At 40.8% G+C, this 17,395-nt stretch overlaps 1 protein-coding gene across 1 annotated transcript in view; it reads right to left on the reverse strand.

Annotated features, from left to right (window-relative positions):
- The window catches only part of BTBD8 (BTB domain containing 8), a 67,903-nt gene that overhangs the window by 26,888 nt on the left and 23,620 nt on the right, over window positions 1-17,395 (reverse strand). Inside the window, exons 3-6 of the mRNA XM_060773917.2 lie at window positions 16,822-17,090; window positions 14,078-14,180; window positions 11,660-11,749; window positions 2,238-2,318 (exon numbers count right to left, since the gene is read on the reverse strand). Of these exons, the coding sequence (XP_060629900.2) occupies window positions 2,238-2,318; window positions 11,660-11,749; window positions 14,078-14,180; window positions 16,822-17,090 (543 nt within the window). The remainder of the gene's footprint in view (window positions 1-2,237; window positions 2,319-11,659; window positions 11,750-14,077; window positions 14,181-16,821; window positions 17,091-17,395) is intronic.

Raw genomic sequence — 17,395 nt, forward strand, 5'->3', positions numbered from 1 at the left:
AGGTGCAGCACTCTATCGGTCTGCAAAAGGACACACCACTTAACCATGGTATAGTGTTCACACTTCATATTAAACTATAGGACTACCATAGAATCCCTGACAAGAGAGGTCAGTTGTGTGATCATGCTCCTCCTCACTACACAAGTTACTGGAAAAGGTAAACTACAAAAAGCAAAAATATGGCTATTTAACAGTTCATTCTTACTCAAAACTGAATCCCAGTTCAATGTGAGATGTGTGGTTGTTAAGTACTGCAACCTAATTGAAGAAATAGCCTGTATGGGAAGGTTGGAATTTCTCACACCTGCCACTCAAGTAACACAGTATAGGGAACTACATTGCTTGGTATTTCCATGCTCTGTATAAAACTAAAATATTTGAATATGTTTCTGATATTCTAATATGAAATCTTCTGAATAGAGGTACATATGAAGCCTTGTCTCTGATAAATCTTCATAAAAATCTCTTTCCATGAGTCTAAACAAAATCTCCAGTAAGCATCCTTGTTAGCAACTGCACACATTACCCTCCTGCTGACTTGGCCATCACACTGGAGCAAACTACGAGGTCATAAATTCTTTACATCTCTATAACAAGCACCCTCTTCCTTCCATTTGGTAACCTTAAGCACGACTAACCATTGTGCTGGGAATAATCTTAACTGCAGATAAAGCTAATCAGGGGTCTCTCATAACGAGATTTGAGACAAGTTTAACAAACTCACATTCAGAAGAAACTTCTTAGCATAACCAGAGTTCACTTTTGCAGCCACCTTACCCTTAAAAGAAGTTGGGTAGGAGCAAAGGATTCATTCCTCAAAACATAAGAGAAGCATTGAGGAATCATAAATAACACATCTTGTTCTCAACACCAAGATATATTAGCATTCATTCTGCACCAAGCCCAAACAACACCATCTATCTATCTACCTATCTATCTCACAGTGATAGGTCACATATAACAACAACAACAACAACAACAACAACAACAACTTTATTTATACCCTGCCACCATCTCCCCAAAGGGACTTGGGGTGACTAACATGGGGTCAGGCCCAGGCAGTTACTATAAAGCAAAATAAAATACATACAAAACAGACAATAACATTAAACAAAAATGCTAAACAATAACATGGTAATGCAATAAAAATAATAATAACATAATAAAACAAAGGGTAAACACTACAAGGATTAAACGAGGGCGAGCTGGCCCAAATGCAAAAGGTAAAAATTGTAAAACCTATGGGTGAGGTAGATAGATAAAGTGCTGTGTTTGGTGAGTGACTCAAGGGGATAAACCATAAGGTTAATCTCCACTGAGGGATGAGATAAAGTGCATCAGAAAACCAAATTAACACTGAGAAAGGACATGGAATGGGAATTATTCATTCTTCAAAAGCATACCAGAAAAGCCAAGTTTTTAGACTTTTCCCTAAAGGCTGTCAGGGTGGTGCTTGCCTAATCTCCCTGGTCTCTCATCCTGAAGCAGATCAGAATCAGATCTACATAGTTCCAGTGATGTTAGCTGCAAAGTTGGAGCCTGCAGTGGCGCAATGGGTTTAACCCTTGTGTCGGCAGGACTGCTGACCGAAAGATAGGAGGTTCAAATCTGAGAAGCGGGATGAAGTCTGTCTGTCATCTCCAGCTTCCCATGCAGAGACATGGCAGAAGCCTACCACAGGATGGCAAAACATCCAGGTGTCCCCAGGGCAATGTTCTTGCAGACGGCCAATTCTCTCACACCAGAAGCAACTTGCAGTTTCTCAAGTCACTCCTGACACAGAAAAAAGCTGCAAAGTTCACGTCAATGCCCTGAATCTGCGGTCTAGCCATTTGGTCTGCGAAATAATAGAAGAGGGCTAAATAATAACCAGGAGGAGGTTTGAAAAGAGATAGGGTCATGGATTGGATGCCATTGATGTGTTTCACACTCACAGATTTGCATACATGTGACTAAAAGCATGTATGCAAGTAAACTAAAACTAAATAAACCATGCACTACCACTTCTTTCTTTATATTGCTGTCTTATCAGATCAGTTAACAAGTAAAATAAAGTGCCATGTACTCATACCCTATTAGCAATTCAAATATAATTACAGTGCAATGATAATAATTATTTCTGGAGCCTTTACCATTTCATTTATTGAGGTTGTGATGCTCCTTTCACTTGATTGTAGATGGGTGAGAAGCAGAATAATCTTGCTATGTAACTCAAATCAACATAACATGACACTTACCCAGCATCCGCTTTGTTTGGGAAATCCAAAATTGCTCCATAGATAAAATGCAGAATGACAGTCATCTCTACATGGTTTATGCTACAGAAAACAGAAAGAAAAATCATTACTGGCACCAGCATATGCAGAATGAAATAGATTGCACACATTTAATAAACCGCAAGTGCTTCACCACAGCTGAACTGCTACCCCATCACACTGTGAAACAAAACCACATCAAGCTAAAGTTATACCACTAATGCAGTGTAAAATGGGTAGTTTTCCCCAACTCATTTTTCTTTTTAAAAACTGTAAATTTAAAAGGTAATTTGAACAAGGCCAGCTTTTTGAACGCTGAAAGAGAAAAAAAATCAGGACTGAATGGTTGAAGGAATTTTTACATCATTTCACAAATGTTAGGGCATGTATTCATTTCTAAGTCCCCTTCCACACAGCTGAATAAAATCCCACATTATCTGCTTTGAATATATGGCAGTGTAGACTCAGATAATCCAGTTCAAAGCAAATGGAATATTCATTCTTGGAAGCAGTCAACCATAGGTTGGTGCTACATTGCACCAAGGCCTTTGTGGGTGTCTTCTCTCTTTAATTACACAAAACCATTTTCAGAGTGTGATTGTTGTTGCTATACTGCCTTATGGTGTAGTATGAATTCTTGAGGTCAAGGAGAATACCTGAGATTCCAAATCCAACCTTGCAACTTCTTTCTCTTCAACATTTTCCCAAAGCAATACCTTTACATATACATTAATATTAACAGCCCCTAAAACAAGTTGTGGCCATTCACAAAAGATGCTGGATCATATGCAAAACATCAATTAAATGTACCCCAGTTACAGCCCTGACAAGATAAGTTCAGTATTTGGAGAAATTCAGAAAGACTAGAAACCTATAAACATGTCAAACATAATTCCACCTATCTTTCTTTACAATAGTTAGGTTGGCACCAGCAGGCACTAGCCAATCCCTGTGCTATGCCAGAAATACAGCTTAATGGTGTAACATTACAAAACGTTGACCATTTCCGCTACCTTGACAGCCACTTCTCCACAAAAGTCAACTGGAGGTCAGCTGCAACCAGCAATGCTACAGAATTCAAAGAGGTACAAATGGCGGGAGAAACGTGCCAAAAGGAAGGTGCATCAAGCCAACCCTGATTGGGACCACCTTCCACCTGGAAACCAATGCCCTCACTGTGGAAGAACATGCGGATCAAGAATAGAGCTCCATATTCACCTATGTACCCACTGCCAAGACACTACACTTGGAAGGCCTTCATACTCGGGAGAACGAGGGATAGCCTAAGTAGGTAAACTGGATCCAATATAGAGCTTAACTGGGGTTGCATTTGACAGCACTTTGACTATCATGGCTCAATGCTATGGAATCACGGGAGATGTAGTTTTGTCTTTAGCTTTCTTTGCCAAAGAGTGCTGATGTTCCACCAACTTCCGTGATTTCTATTGGTGCTGGAGGAAGTGGTGATTTCTCTTTTTCTTGAAATTCCTGAAAAACTGGCTTGGTGGACTAGAAAGTCCTTTAGAGCAGGGCTTTTAAAACTTTTCCCACTCGTGACCCCTTTCTGCTCAATAAATTTTTTCATGGCACCAGGTATATAGGCATATAAAATAGGCATACAATTAAACATTTACTAATAACAAATCAAAAATTGCCAGGTTTGCTAAGTGGGCTGATTTTCCTTTTTATGAAGTACTTCTGAAGCATTTTCTGCTGAGTCCACTGTAAACACTGTATGTTGTTGCTAACTAATTTGTGTAAATGTTGAGGTGGCATTCAAAAACCTTTTAATAGTGCCAAATTTTCATGACCCCAACACTGAGCTAAGGGGACCCCATTTGGGACCAGGACCCACGGTTTAAGGAGCAGTGCTATAGAGTGGTTCCCAAACTCTGGTCCTTCAGGCGTTTCAAACTTCAACTTCCAGAAGATTCAGCTAACTTGACCAATAGTCAAGGGAGGTAATACAAAAGTACTTCATGGGGAATCTGTTTAACAGTTCCACTGGCTACCCATAAGTCTCTGGTCCCAATTCATGGTGCAGGTTATTACCTATAAAGCTCTAAATGTTTCAGGACTTGCCTATCTTCGTGACTGCATCCTCCCCTACGAGCCCTTAAGATCTTCCGGGGATTCTCTTCTCTCGCTCCCACCCCTGTCTCAGGCGCGATGGGTGGGGACGAAGGAGAGGGCATTCTCGGTGGTGGCCCCTCGTATCTGGAAGATTAGGTTGGCACCCTCCCTATCCACATTCCGTAAGGAACTAAAGATGTGGATGTTTCGTTGTACATTCGACTGACCACTCCTTTGACAAATGGTCTTTAACCATGATCTGAATCTAAACTCCTATATTTGATTACTACACTTTTAAGTTAAGTTGAAATGATCCTGTTTAATTGCTCTATTCCTGTGCTACTATATGTTCTATCCACCTTATTGACCAGCCTATTTTTTAACTAGTCGTGCATATTGCCCCTCCCCCCCATGAGTCTGGTGTTGCTAATGATGCTTACTTATTATTGTTATGCTGTTTTTATGCTTTTTAATATGTTATTGTTTTGTTTTTAGTTGTATGTTGCTTTGGGCTTGGCCCCATGTAAGCCGCCCCAAGTCCCCTCGGGGAGATGGAGGCGGGGTAGAAAAAATAGAGTTCTTCTGCTCCTTCCGCCCAGCAAGGATTGGATTCCACTGCATCTTTTTAAATGGAAGGAGCTGTTCTGTTGGTCGTCTTCAATCCACGGTGCACTGTCAACTAAAAAAGGATCATGTAAAGTTAATAAAAAACCCTAGGTTATGTCAGTGGACTCATGAGGATACAGTGCGGAGCGGAGACTTGAGACATCCAAGTTCTAATATCTATTGGGTCATGAAACTGACTGGATCAGCCACTTTCTCTCATTTTGATCTTCTTCATGGGGTTGTCTTCAAGACAAAGTGGGGAGAAGAAAAGCCATGTTTGCTGCCAAGTGCACACTCAAGAAAAGATCGGATGCAAATTTTACTGTTACTTCCACCAGTAATAATAAAACACCCGGATGTGGAAGTTGCAAATTTCCAAATACTTGATGCACAGGGAAAATATGATAGTCATTGTTATTTTCTCTTATTTCCTCCAAAGGCATCTGTTTGTCCAAATTTGACAACAAATACTGCAGAATTTTACCAATTATCCAGCAAAGCAATTATTTTCTTATAATCCTGGATCTTTCTGAAGCTACTGTTAAATCACTTCCATAGATTATTTCAAACTCCTCCTTATCAACTGTCTCTCGCTTCTGACTTTCATCTCTCCTCCAATCACATGTAGAATAGCTCTGCTGAAATCATATTTTGCACTAAGCACTTTGACTACATTTTTCTTTTCTCGGTGCATTGGAATAAAACTATTCTGCAATAGCTTTATTAGCTTTCTTGCTGTGTGTTATCAACTACCATCTCTCATGCTTATGCCACAGTCTTATCTTTTATCAAGTTCTCTCCCTTTTCTTCAATTTCTTCTTCAAATACAGCCTATTTTATTCAGCACTGTCTTTCTTAGTTTCTATGGTGTTTACTCCCATTATATACTCATTTATTAAATGCTGTCCTCTCCAAATTAGCCAACTAACGTTGACTTTAACTATGCTAGGAAGGGACATTATCACTGTCCCTCCCCATCCATGCAACGTGAATACACTGAAGTATTCCCCTATGCCAAGAATGTCATGACTCCCTATCTTCAAAAAGGCAAAAAAGACGACGCAAACAATTACTGTTTGATCAGCTTCACGTCAATATCAGGCAAGATTCTGGAAAATATCATTAAGGAAGTTGTCTGCAAACACTTGGAAACAAATGCAGTCATTGCTGATAGTCAACACGGATTTATCAAAAACAAGTAATGCCAGACTAATCTGATCTCTTTTTTTCGAAAGAGTTACAAGCTGGATAGATGCGGGGAATGCCGTGGATGTAGCGTACCTGGATTTCAGCAAGGCCTTCGACATGGTCCCCCATGACCTTCTGGCAAACAAAGTAGTCCAATGTGGGCTAGGCAAAACTACTGTGAGGTGGATATGTAATTGGTTAAGCGGACGAACCCAGAGGGTGCTCACCAATGCTTCCTCTTCATCTTGGACAGAAGTGACAAGTGGAGTGCCGCAGGGTTCCGTCCTGGGCCCGGTCCTGTTCAACATCTTTATTTTAGATGAAGGCATGATCATCAAGTTTACAGACGACACCAAATTGGGAAGGATTGCCAATACCCCAGAAGACAGGAGTAGAATTCAAAATGATCTTCACAGATTAGAGAGATGGGCCAAAACTAACAAAATGAAATTCAACAGAGACAAATGCAAGATACTCTACTTAGGCAGAAAAAAATGAAATGCAAAGATACAGAATGGGGGACGCCTGGCTTGAGAACTGTATGTGTGAAAAAGATCTTGGAGACCTCGTGGACAACAAGTTAAACATGAGCCAACAATGTGATGCAGCGGCAAAAAAAAGTCAATGGGATTTTGGCCTGCATCAATAGGAGTATAGTGTATAGATCCAAGAAAGTCATGCTACCCCTCTATTCTGCCTTGCTCAGACCATACCTGGAATCACACTGTGTCCAATTCTGGGCACCACAATTGAAGGGAGATGTTGAGAAGTTGGGATGTGTCCAGAGGAGGGAGACTAAAATGATCAAGGGTCTGAAGAACAAGCCCTATGAGGAGTGGCTTAAAGAGCTGGGCATGTTTAGCCTGAGGAAGAGAAGGCTGAGAGGAGCCATGAATAAATATGTGAGAAGTCATAGGGAGGAGGGAGCAAGCTTGTTTTCTGCTGCCCTGGAGACTAGGACATGGAACAACGGCTTCAAACTACAAGAAAGGAGATTTCATCTGAACATTAGGAAGAACTTCCTGACTGTGAGAGTTGTTCAGCAGTGGAATTCTCTGCCCCAGAGTTTGGTGGAGGCTCCTTTTTGGAGCTTTTAAACAGAAGCTGGATGGCCATCTGTTGGGCTTTGAATGCGATTTCCCTGCTTCTTGGTAGCGGGTTGGACTGGATGACCCACGAGGTCTCTTCCAACTCTATGATTCTATGAAGCTGCTGATGTGAGTGGGTAAAGACCAGTTTCCATGAAGAAGAGCACACTAACAGCAAGTGGTGTAATAATTTGTGGAGAACTTCACTTCTGGTGGAAGAAAGCAACACTTGCCAATTATTCCCTACTCCTAGAGCACCTAGAAATGTACACTGGAGGACTGTGAGTGCTTTGCAACAGTGTGGGAGTTCCTGTTGGGAAAATCACACAAACCCTTCCTCCTTTGGGAATCTCTGTGGGTTGTTCTTCCTGCAGTTAATGGAAAAGCAATTCAGAATCAAGTCAACCATGATTCAGTCCCTGCATTTCAAATGAAGTTTTCCCCAAAATAAAAGAACGATGATATATGGCCACTTCAAATATGAAATATATTTAAGAAGCATTCAGTAGTTGCATTTAAAAAAATGGTAAGTGACAAAATCAAGCACAGTTGTCTGACTGTATGAGGCAGCCATAAAAACAGCATGAACAAGCAGCCCTGCTGCCTTGACAGCTGGTCTCTTAAATAGCATTTTCATTATTTTCAGGGTAAGCCATATGTGCTATACTCTCCAGTGTTTATGAAAACAACTTCAAAATCTGCAACGAGCAGGGTGGAATCAAAGGGGATGTTTCCAATGATGGAGTAGCTCAGTTCAAGCCAGGTTTGAGCTTGGCCTGCAATTATACCTTGCTGGCTGGGATGCAATGGCCAACACCTCATCTAACTACCGGAGCTCAAAGTTTCTTCCAGACTTGTTCTTGTAAATCCAAAACAAAGTCTGGCATTCTGTTTGAACAGAGTCCGAGCTTGGAGAAGTTACTTTTGGCCCTCCAGATATTTTTGGGCCACAAGTCCAGGCAGCTCTAGACTGGGAAGGCATAGAATCATAGAGTCATAGAGTTGGAAGAGACCTCATGGGCCATCCAGTCCAATCCTCATGCTGGGAGCTGGAGTCCAACATCATCTGGAGACTGCACGATTCTCAGTCAAGGTTAGTTTCTTGGATAGCTGTGGTAGTGCAATGGGTTAAACCCTTGTGCTGGTTGAACTGCTGACTGAAGGTCGGTGGTTCAAATCCGCTAGACAGAGTGAGCTCCCATCTGTCAGCCCCAGTTTCCCATGTGGGGGCCTTGTGAGAAGCCTCCCACAGGATGGTAACACATCTGGGCGTCCTCTGGGCAACGTCTTTATAGACAGCTGATTCTCTCACATCAGAAGCGACTTGCAGTGCATTCTCAATTCACTTCTGACACGACTAAAATCAAGTTTCTTGGAATTGTAGTTCAAAAAGCGAAGCTCTTCCAAAGTGTATAAGAAACATCAGGGCCTTGTGAGAAGCCTCCCACAGGATGGTAACACATCTGGGCGTCCCCTGGGCAACGTCTTTATAGACAGCTGATTCTCTCACACCAGAAGCGACTTGCGGTACATTCTCAATTCGCTTCCGACACGACTAAAATCAAGTTTCTTGGAATTGTAGTTCAAAAAGCTAAGCTCTTCCAAAGTGTATAAGAAACATCAGGGCCTTGGTTTTTCCACGAAAAACGCTGCATGCTTGGTCAAAATAATAAGCTACTCTCTTGGTTGGCAAGTACATAGAAAAAGCAGTCTCATATGTCAGTGGAGAGAGGTTGCAGCTACTTGGCCATTTCAAGATGTGCCTCATGTTCCTTACGCAGACAAAACTATAGGATGTTAATTTTTAACCAGTGCCCAACACCATGCCACATCATGTACAAATCCATGTCCAACAGATTGGTAAGTGGAGGGAGGAAGATTCTTCCTGATATGCAATGAGTCATATCTCATAATGGCCTTTTACCAATTTGCAAAGAATAAATATGCACTGTGTCCTTGCTAATATTAGACACTGAATGGTAATGGCAAATCTTTCCTGATATCATTTCCCCTAATAGCAAACTCAGTTGGCAACAGGATTGGAGCCAAAAATAAGGCAAATCAGAAATGTCAACATGGTCAACTAAATCCTGAAATATGGAGAAAGAAAAACTTTCAGAAGGAGAGTCATTCCTTTCGACTATCAAAAAAAACTTTCAAAAGGAGAGTCATCCATGGGCTGCTGCAGCAGGGTTGCGGTAGCACAGCGGGTTAAACTGCTAGCTGCTGGAAATCTGCTGACCAGGGGGTCAGCAGTTCAAAGCCACGAGTCAGGATGCGCTCCTGACTGTCATCCCTAGCATCTGCCAACCTACCAGTTCAAAAGCATGCAATGCAAGGTATTGTCTTGGTGGGAAGGTAAAAGGTTCCCCATGAAGATATGCAGACATGCAGGAAACACAATCAGAGATGTCTATGGACAACAGCTTCTCGGCATGGAAAAATGGAACAAGAGCACCTTTCCATGGCCAGAGTTGAACATTGCCTCCAGACACTGGAGATGGAAAAATGGGGAAGGCCATTATCTTTGTCTATGTTGTATGTTGATGTTCATTGTGTGTAAAAGACATTGAAAGTTTGTCTCATATATGTATATTGTAATCCACTACCTCCGGGGAGATAAAGCAGAATAAAAATAAAGTGTGTTGTTGTTGTTGTTGTTGTTATTTTTTTATTTATTATTATTATTATTATTATTATTATTATTATTATTATTATTATTATTATCCTGTCCCTAAATCCCACCCAGCAAAGCCAAAGCAAGCCTGGTGTCTTTTAGGAGACACAAATTCAGAAGAGAAGAAGGAGGAGTTTTAGCAGTTTATCCTTCTTTTAAAAATTGAGGGGAACACCTTTACAAAGGCTGGAGAATCACTAAATTATGGGGAGGGAGAGAATGGACTTGTAGAGAAGCTCAAGGGTCAGATTGGTACTGATACAGTTGATTTTGGTTCTAGGGTCTCCTTACAGTCTATGACATCATGGAAGAAGGCATGTCTCGCTGGCATCCTAAACAGAATTGCTCCTGTTAGACAGTGAGGCCACACACTGCAACATTGTGTTGCTAGTCTCAATTGTACTTAAATATTCATGAAGTATTCCACTTGCCGAGAGAACCAATAATGAGCTACAGGAACAATGCTTGTGATTTTGCTCTAATAGTAGTCTCTTTTTCTCCCAGCAGTGGTTCATAGAGATTCATTGTTTAATTTTCTGCAAAATCATCCCGCCAACACTGCAGGGTCCCAGATGTGGGCTTTCAACATTACTTGGTGGGGTTGTAAGTTTATCACAAAATACTGAAAATCTGAATAAATGTTATTTAGGAAATCAGAAGGAGGGCATTACCAATGAAAACTTTGCGACAAGGTTACCTTTAGTTTGCCATAAATCAGAAATACTTGAAAGCACCCCAAAAAAGTGCTAATGAAATAAAAAAAACACTGGTATTATTACAATTAGTCCAAAAGATTGTAAATAAAGATCCACATTGCCTTACAATAATTGGTTGAGAGCAACACATATGTTGAAGACACAGTTCTAGAAATGAGGAAAATTCTGTACAGTCAGTGACTAAAAATACATGGTGATTTGAATATGATGTAGATTACACATAAACCACAGAAAAACAAACAATCTGTCTATGGGTTGCTGTGAGTTTTCTGGGCTGTATGGCCATGTTCCAGAAGCATTCTCTCCTGACAATCAACGCACTCCTGACAGATGGCCCAAAACTTCCAAAGAAGGAGAATCCATCATGCTTAATGGCTTAAAGAGCTGGTGCAGCAGGTTAAACCACTGACATGCTGAACTTGCTGACTGAAAGGTCAGTGGCTCAAATTCGGCGAGCAGGCTGAGCTCCTGCTGTTAGGCCCAGCTTCTGTCAACCTAGCAGTTTGAAAACATGCAAATGTGAGTACATCAATAGGTACCACTGTGGCAGGAAGTTAACAGTGCTCCACGCAGTCATGCCAGCCATATGACCTTAGAGGCGTCTACGGACAACGCCAGCTCTTCGGCTTAGAAATGGAGATGAGCACCACACCTCAGAGTCGGACATGACTAGACTTAATGTCAAGGGGAAACCTTTACCTTTACCTAGCATTACATCTCCACCAGCTGAATAAGTCACGCTAAAAACAGACAAGAAATGATAAATGCAAGGAAGCACAGACAGAATTAATTGCAATGCAAATTGTTCTCCCGACGCAGAATGCTCCTAGTTTATATTTTTACAGCTCATGTTTCTTAGGAACAGATGCAGATGAATATAGAGAGATTTCCCACTAGCTAAAAAGTAGAATTCTTTCTCAAATATATTACACCAAATACCGTGTCAGGACAGATTCATCTGATTCGCTTTTGTATGCAGCATGGCTGCTCCGTATTTGCAGGGATTTTAAATTGCCTACCTTTGCTCTCATATGACTTGCAAACAACTATGCTTACCCTTGAAGAGTGATGTGCTCTTGAGAGCTTTCAGCCCAGCTCCCATTCAGCATAGCAGCAAAGTAACTAGATCTGGCACACAAAATGGCCCTGGGAGAGGAAAAGGGGAGGGAGAGAAAAACACAAGAAAACATTATTCTGCTAGATTCAAATATTTGTTTTCGGAAAGCTGTTGCAAAAGGTTGAAATTCCTCGCCCTTTACATTCTAATATGTCATCTCACTGCATATTTATTCCCTCCCTAGTCTATCTGGCAATTTAATTCAATTTGTCACAGATTGAGGGAAAAAAGGGCTACCATTCTGAAATGCCTCCAGTTAACAGCTAATTCACAATTCATTTTCGTTATCCACATTACAAGGGCTGTAAAATCACTCAAGATTCCTAAACAACTGGGATTTCTCCCTCTTTGAACACACAGCCACACTATTGGTACAGCAGCATCACTGTAAACTCCCATTTTAGGCCTTTCATCTTTTCGCCCACTAAAGGAGGAAAGTCTTTTGGAGGGCAGATCTGCCATTTAACTGTAATTCACACTCGAAGCCTCACATAACTGTTTTGCCATCAATTTTCCAGTCTGATTTGTTCTGGTACGACAATATTTTGGAAAGAGTCCCTTAGGGGAGGGAGCTAGACAGAGGAGCTTTTCTCTGGTGTGTACATGTTTGTGCTGTGCATTTTCAGGTCCAATGCACAGTGAACAAAATTTGTCAAGAAATACTGTTTTTCAGCTACATGAGATGTGTTTATCTCTCAAGCAAGGCAACAGCAATCTTGTGCATTTCTGTAAAAAGCTTGCCCATTGCTACATTTTCAAATAATGTATTTAAGGCTTTTGGGACCTGCATGCTAAAGCAACTCTCTCTCCAAACTAAAACCCAATCACCAAACAAGCTTCAGCAAAATATGTAGCTTTGTTGGAAGCACTCTAACATGGGATAGCATTACCTGACCTTTGTAAAGACAGTAAGTACAGGTAAAGGTTTTCCCTTGACATTAAGTTCAGTCGTGTTCGACTCTGGGGGTTGGTGCTCATCTCCATTGCTAAGCTGAAGAGCCGCCGTTGTCCGTAGGCACCTCCAAGGTCATGTGGCCAGCATGACTACATGGAGCACCATTACCTTCCCGCCAGAGCGGTACCTATTGATCTACCTATTGCATGTTTTTAAACTATTAGGTTTACAGAAGCTGGGGCTAACAACAGAAGCACACACCGCTCCCTGGATTGGAACCTGTGACCTTTTGGTCAACAAGCTCAGCAGTTGAACCCACTGCACCACCAGGGGCTCCATTATAAAGACAGTATATGGTCCTCATTCACCACTATAGGCTGGGCTGCAGATCCAGGACAGATGTTGATTTTGGTCTCTACTATTCTTCAGAAACCTGACCCCCCACCTATGCCTAAGCTTCACAGTCACTAATGTGTGCAATGCACAGAGACCACAAAGATGAAGAACAGGTTGGCTTGCTGTGAGTTTTCCGGGCTGTATGGCCCTGTTCCAGAAGCATTCTCTCCTGACATTTCACCCACATCTATGGCAGGCATCCTCAGAGGCTGCAGGCCATTCAGTGCTAATCAAGGTGGCCAATTGCAATATTCATACTTGCCTCAAGCAGACAAGAGTTCTTTCTCCCACCCTGGACATTCCACAAATATATAAACCCAATTTTCCTAGTTTCCAACAGATCTCACAACCTCTGAGGATGCCTGCCATAGATGTGGGTGAAACATCTGAAGAGAATGCTTTTGGAACACAGCCATACAGCCCGGAAAACTCACAGCAACCCAGTGATTCCAGCTATGAAAGCCTTCGAAAAAATGAAGAACAGATTGCTAAACTGTAACTGCAGTTCTTCGAACGGTCACCCACACAACCCATTCTACCTCCACTCTTTCAGATCTTTGTTGATTTTACATCTGATTTGGAATCTGAGGGACAGTAGCTTGGTGGGTTGGAACATGCGTGGTAGATGGGACAAGTCAAGATATCCTGCCAAAAGCTTTCCAAAGGAGTCTCTACCTGGCACAAAGCCCATTTGTGTGAGAGCACAGATGACTATTGAAAAGAGCCAGTAAGTTATAGATAAGCCACTTGTTTATATTTATATCACTAAGAATAGCATTCATCAGCTTGGCAGAAATTCAAAACATTTTAAGATAGTAGTATAAGTAAATGCAAATACATTTCTACACATGTCTTCCCTGAAGGGAGTCCCACAGAATTCAACAAGCCTAATCTACTGAGTAATTACAGGACTGTACCTTTAAGTTTATATTAGTATGATTTTTTTAAAAATTGAAAGATGTCTTGAGAAGCAGGACAAAAAAAATTGTATAGAAATAAGCACATTTCAATATTTTGTTCCCTAACAGAAAGCTCATATTTAAGGATAGTGTCTTTTAAAAAATACCTGTGTACTTTAAACTGTTTTCCATCAATCCAAATGGTAATATCTGAAAACCAGGATTTTGTGTAGATCATCAAGAGATCTTTTCCTAAGCCAGACGCAGTTTCTGTTTTAGAATTAATTGAAGAAAGAAAAAAAGTTATTTTCATTTTTCCCCAATGTATACTATCATATTTATTTATTATATTTATATCCTGCTTCTTCTCTCTTAAACAGACTCAATGTGGCTAACAATGCTAATAATAATAATAGTAATAAAAATAAACTTTATTTTTATACCGCCCTATCTCCCCAAAGGGACTCAGGGCCGTTTCCAACATGTGAGGCAAACATTCAATTGCCAAAAAGAAATCATATAAACAATTACATCAAAATAAACACATTTGACAATATAACAGAACCTAATTAAACTTAATAGAAAAATAAAACATCATAAACACAAAAAAATCTGCTAAAACACATTAAAAATATTAAAAATCTATTTCATTGTAGCTTCATCAGTAGAGGTTCAACAAAACCAATGACCAGGGTTACTAAATGGACGTGGGCCAACTATAAAAGAACTGGGCATGGGATAATGTAAACAGCAAATCATAGGGCTGGGGAAGTGGATGAAGTGCAGAAAAGAGTACTATCTGATTAACTGGGAACTGGGCCTAGGGACTAATCATGCTTGAAAACTTGCTGGAACATCCAGGTTTTCACGTCCTTACTGTTGGGAATTCAGCCTGTGATTGTATCTAATGATCAGGATACTCTGGATGTTGGAAGTGACAATTAGGTTCATGTATCTAATGATGTTTCTAATTATGAGGTTGCTCTAGATGAAGAGAATGACAATGGGATTCCTGTTCAAAGTGACTTTTCTGATGAGAATGTTCCTGAAGGGTTTGGGAATGATGGTATGTTTCCTGGGCCTGAACTGCCACCAGAGAATTCCCAAGGCTTTGAGCCTGAGAAAAGTTCGGCACCTGGGCCATCTGCAGAAATTAATGAGCCAGTAGATAGGAGAAATGCTTTCAGTCAGCAAAGACAAACAAACCAGGCTCTCAGGCGCTCTGCTGGATTGTGGGAGAGATTGATAACAGATTCAAGGCTGAAAAGAAATCCATTCTTGGCTGCTTGGGATATAGAGTAGATTAGGGATAAAAGTGCCAAGTACAAAATCTGTAGCCAGACGAAGCAATGTTGGAATTGAGTCAAGTCTTTGTCCCAGGTCCCTGGAAGCCTTGCCTTGGATAGATTCCTGTGTTGAGTGCCTTGTTTGATTCATGTTCATCTTGGGGTTTTACCTTGGAAGTTTCAGTATTTGTTTTCAAGAACTCTGATGGACTAATTTCCTGGACTATTTGTTTCTACCTAATGGGATTTACTGGATTGCTTTTTACTGCTTTTTACTGCTACTGCTTTTAAATATCTTCAACGAACTGTTTGCATTTTTACTCAGCTGTGTGGTGTTCAAAGTCAGAGGACTTTCCTGGCTTGGAGTGCATCACCTATGAATGGAGGACAGTGTGGGTGCCTGCCTAATTTCCCTGGGGAGGGAGTTCTGAAGTTTTAGGGGGCCACCATCGAAAAGGCTCTCTCCCTCGTCGCCACCAACCACACTTGTGACAGTGATGGAAGCGAGAGGAGGCTCTTCCCAGCAGATCTTAGAGCCCACGCTGGTTCATAGGGGAAGATGCGATCATGAAGATAGGTAGGGTCTGAAGCATTTAGGGAACCGTAGGTTATAACCTGCACCTTGAATTGGGGCCAGAAACATATCATTGTACATACCATGTGCAATTTCAAAGTAAAAGCATATAAACATAAAAATAGAATTAAACATTAGAGTATTAAAAATAAATGGTTAAAACCATTAAAATAATTAGACGGCTATTAAACCATATTTTTAATCCACTTATTCATAGACCATTTGTAACTGGTATTCTATTTTAAAAGCTCATTCAGTCCTTTTGTATTTGGGACACATAATTCAGCAGCACATCACATGCTGTGAATAGCTAATATATTAGGTTTTAGTTCCCACCAATACCAATATTCTGACTAAGCATAAATGCTGATTTGTGTTTCTCTGGGGGAAGCAACCAATAAAGAGCTCAATATTTCAGTGCCCATGGATTCGTCTTTGACAGAAATGGGTCAACCTTCATATCAGTGTTTTGCTGACTCCATGATGAAATTTTAAGATAGAAATGAAGCATAAGAAACATAAAATATATCATGTAAGGTTGGAAGAAGGTGGTTTTTTTGGATGGTGAAGAAAAGGTGCTTATCATTCAATGGTGAGTCTCACATTCCCTTTTTTGCATCCTTTTTTCATTGCATGTTGGGCCTTTTGCATTGTAAACTGCCAACATTCATGTTGCAGTGGTTCCTATTATCCTTCCAGCTGAAGAATGGGATAAAATGTTTCAAATATTTCTTTTTTCTGTCTCACCAATGCAGCATCTTACAGTAGGAAGTCACAGGGAAGTTGCACTGGAATCATCCTCTTCTCAACGTATAAAGCAATTTTCTCTTATTACTTGAGAAATAGCTGCAAACATTGCTACCTATATTCACTGTTGCAACCCTGACCGACTGCTGCAAGGCTCCTTTATTCAGGAGCCAAGTTACATGGAATTATTATGAATCAAGACATTGCCAGTGGAATGTCTGTAAACCCTGCTGGAGACGGTTAACAAACCCACACTGGCATTTAGGTAACAAAAGAAAGCCATACACCACCATTTAAACCTCACCTGACACAGTTACATTGCCTTCAGCGTCAACAGCTTCCTCAGGAATGTCTTTTGCAACAGATTCTGTTTCTATGCTTTCGTTTGAGGAATACTGATGGCCAGATGTCCTTTCATGATTCTCCAGGCAGTGTTCGGCTGAGATGTGACCATTCTGTAGATGGCGAGCTTGAAAACTTTCATCTTCCTTTGTAAATCTAGGCTTTGATATTTCTTTCTCGAGAATCTCTTGCTCAGCTTCTTTAATGTTTCTGTCAGACGAATAGACAGCCCTAGAAAGAGAAAAATCAGGCTACAGTCTCATGCAGAGATATCTGAGCGGACCACAAGTCCCACACTGACCTCAGTGGGGCTTCCTTCTGGTTACACATCCATGGAGCCAGCCTGTAAAACAAAGCTGATGCAGTACAAAACTCCATTGTATTCTTTGCTTAAGCAGCTCAAGACATGGATTTTTCTCTTTATGAGATCTGCTGGCGAAAGAAATCCAAATAAAATCACTTGTGTTTGTAAATCACAGAAAGGAAACCTGAACCCTCCTATCCAAATCTCCTAATGTCCTTAATGCTTTTCTTGT

This window comes from Anolis sagrei, chromosome 4 (assembly GCF_037176765.1).
Source record: "Anolis sagrei isolate rAnoSag1 chromosome 4, rAnoSag1.mat, whole genome shotgun sequence".
Taxonomy (NCBI): domain Eukaryota; kingdom Metazoa; phylum Chordata; class Lepidosauria; order Squamata; family Dactyloidae; genus Anolis; species Anolis sagrei.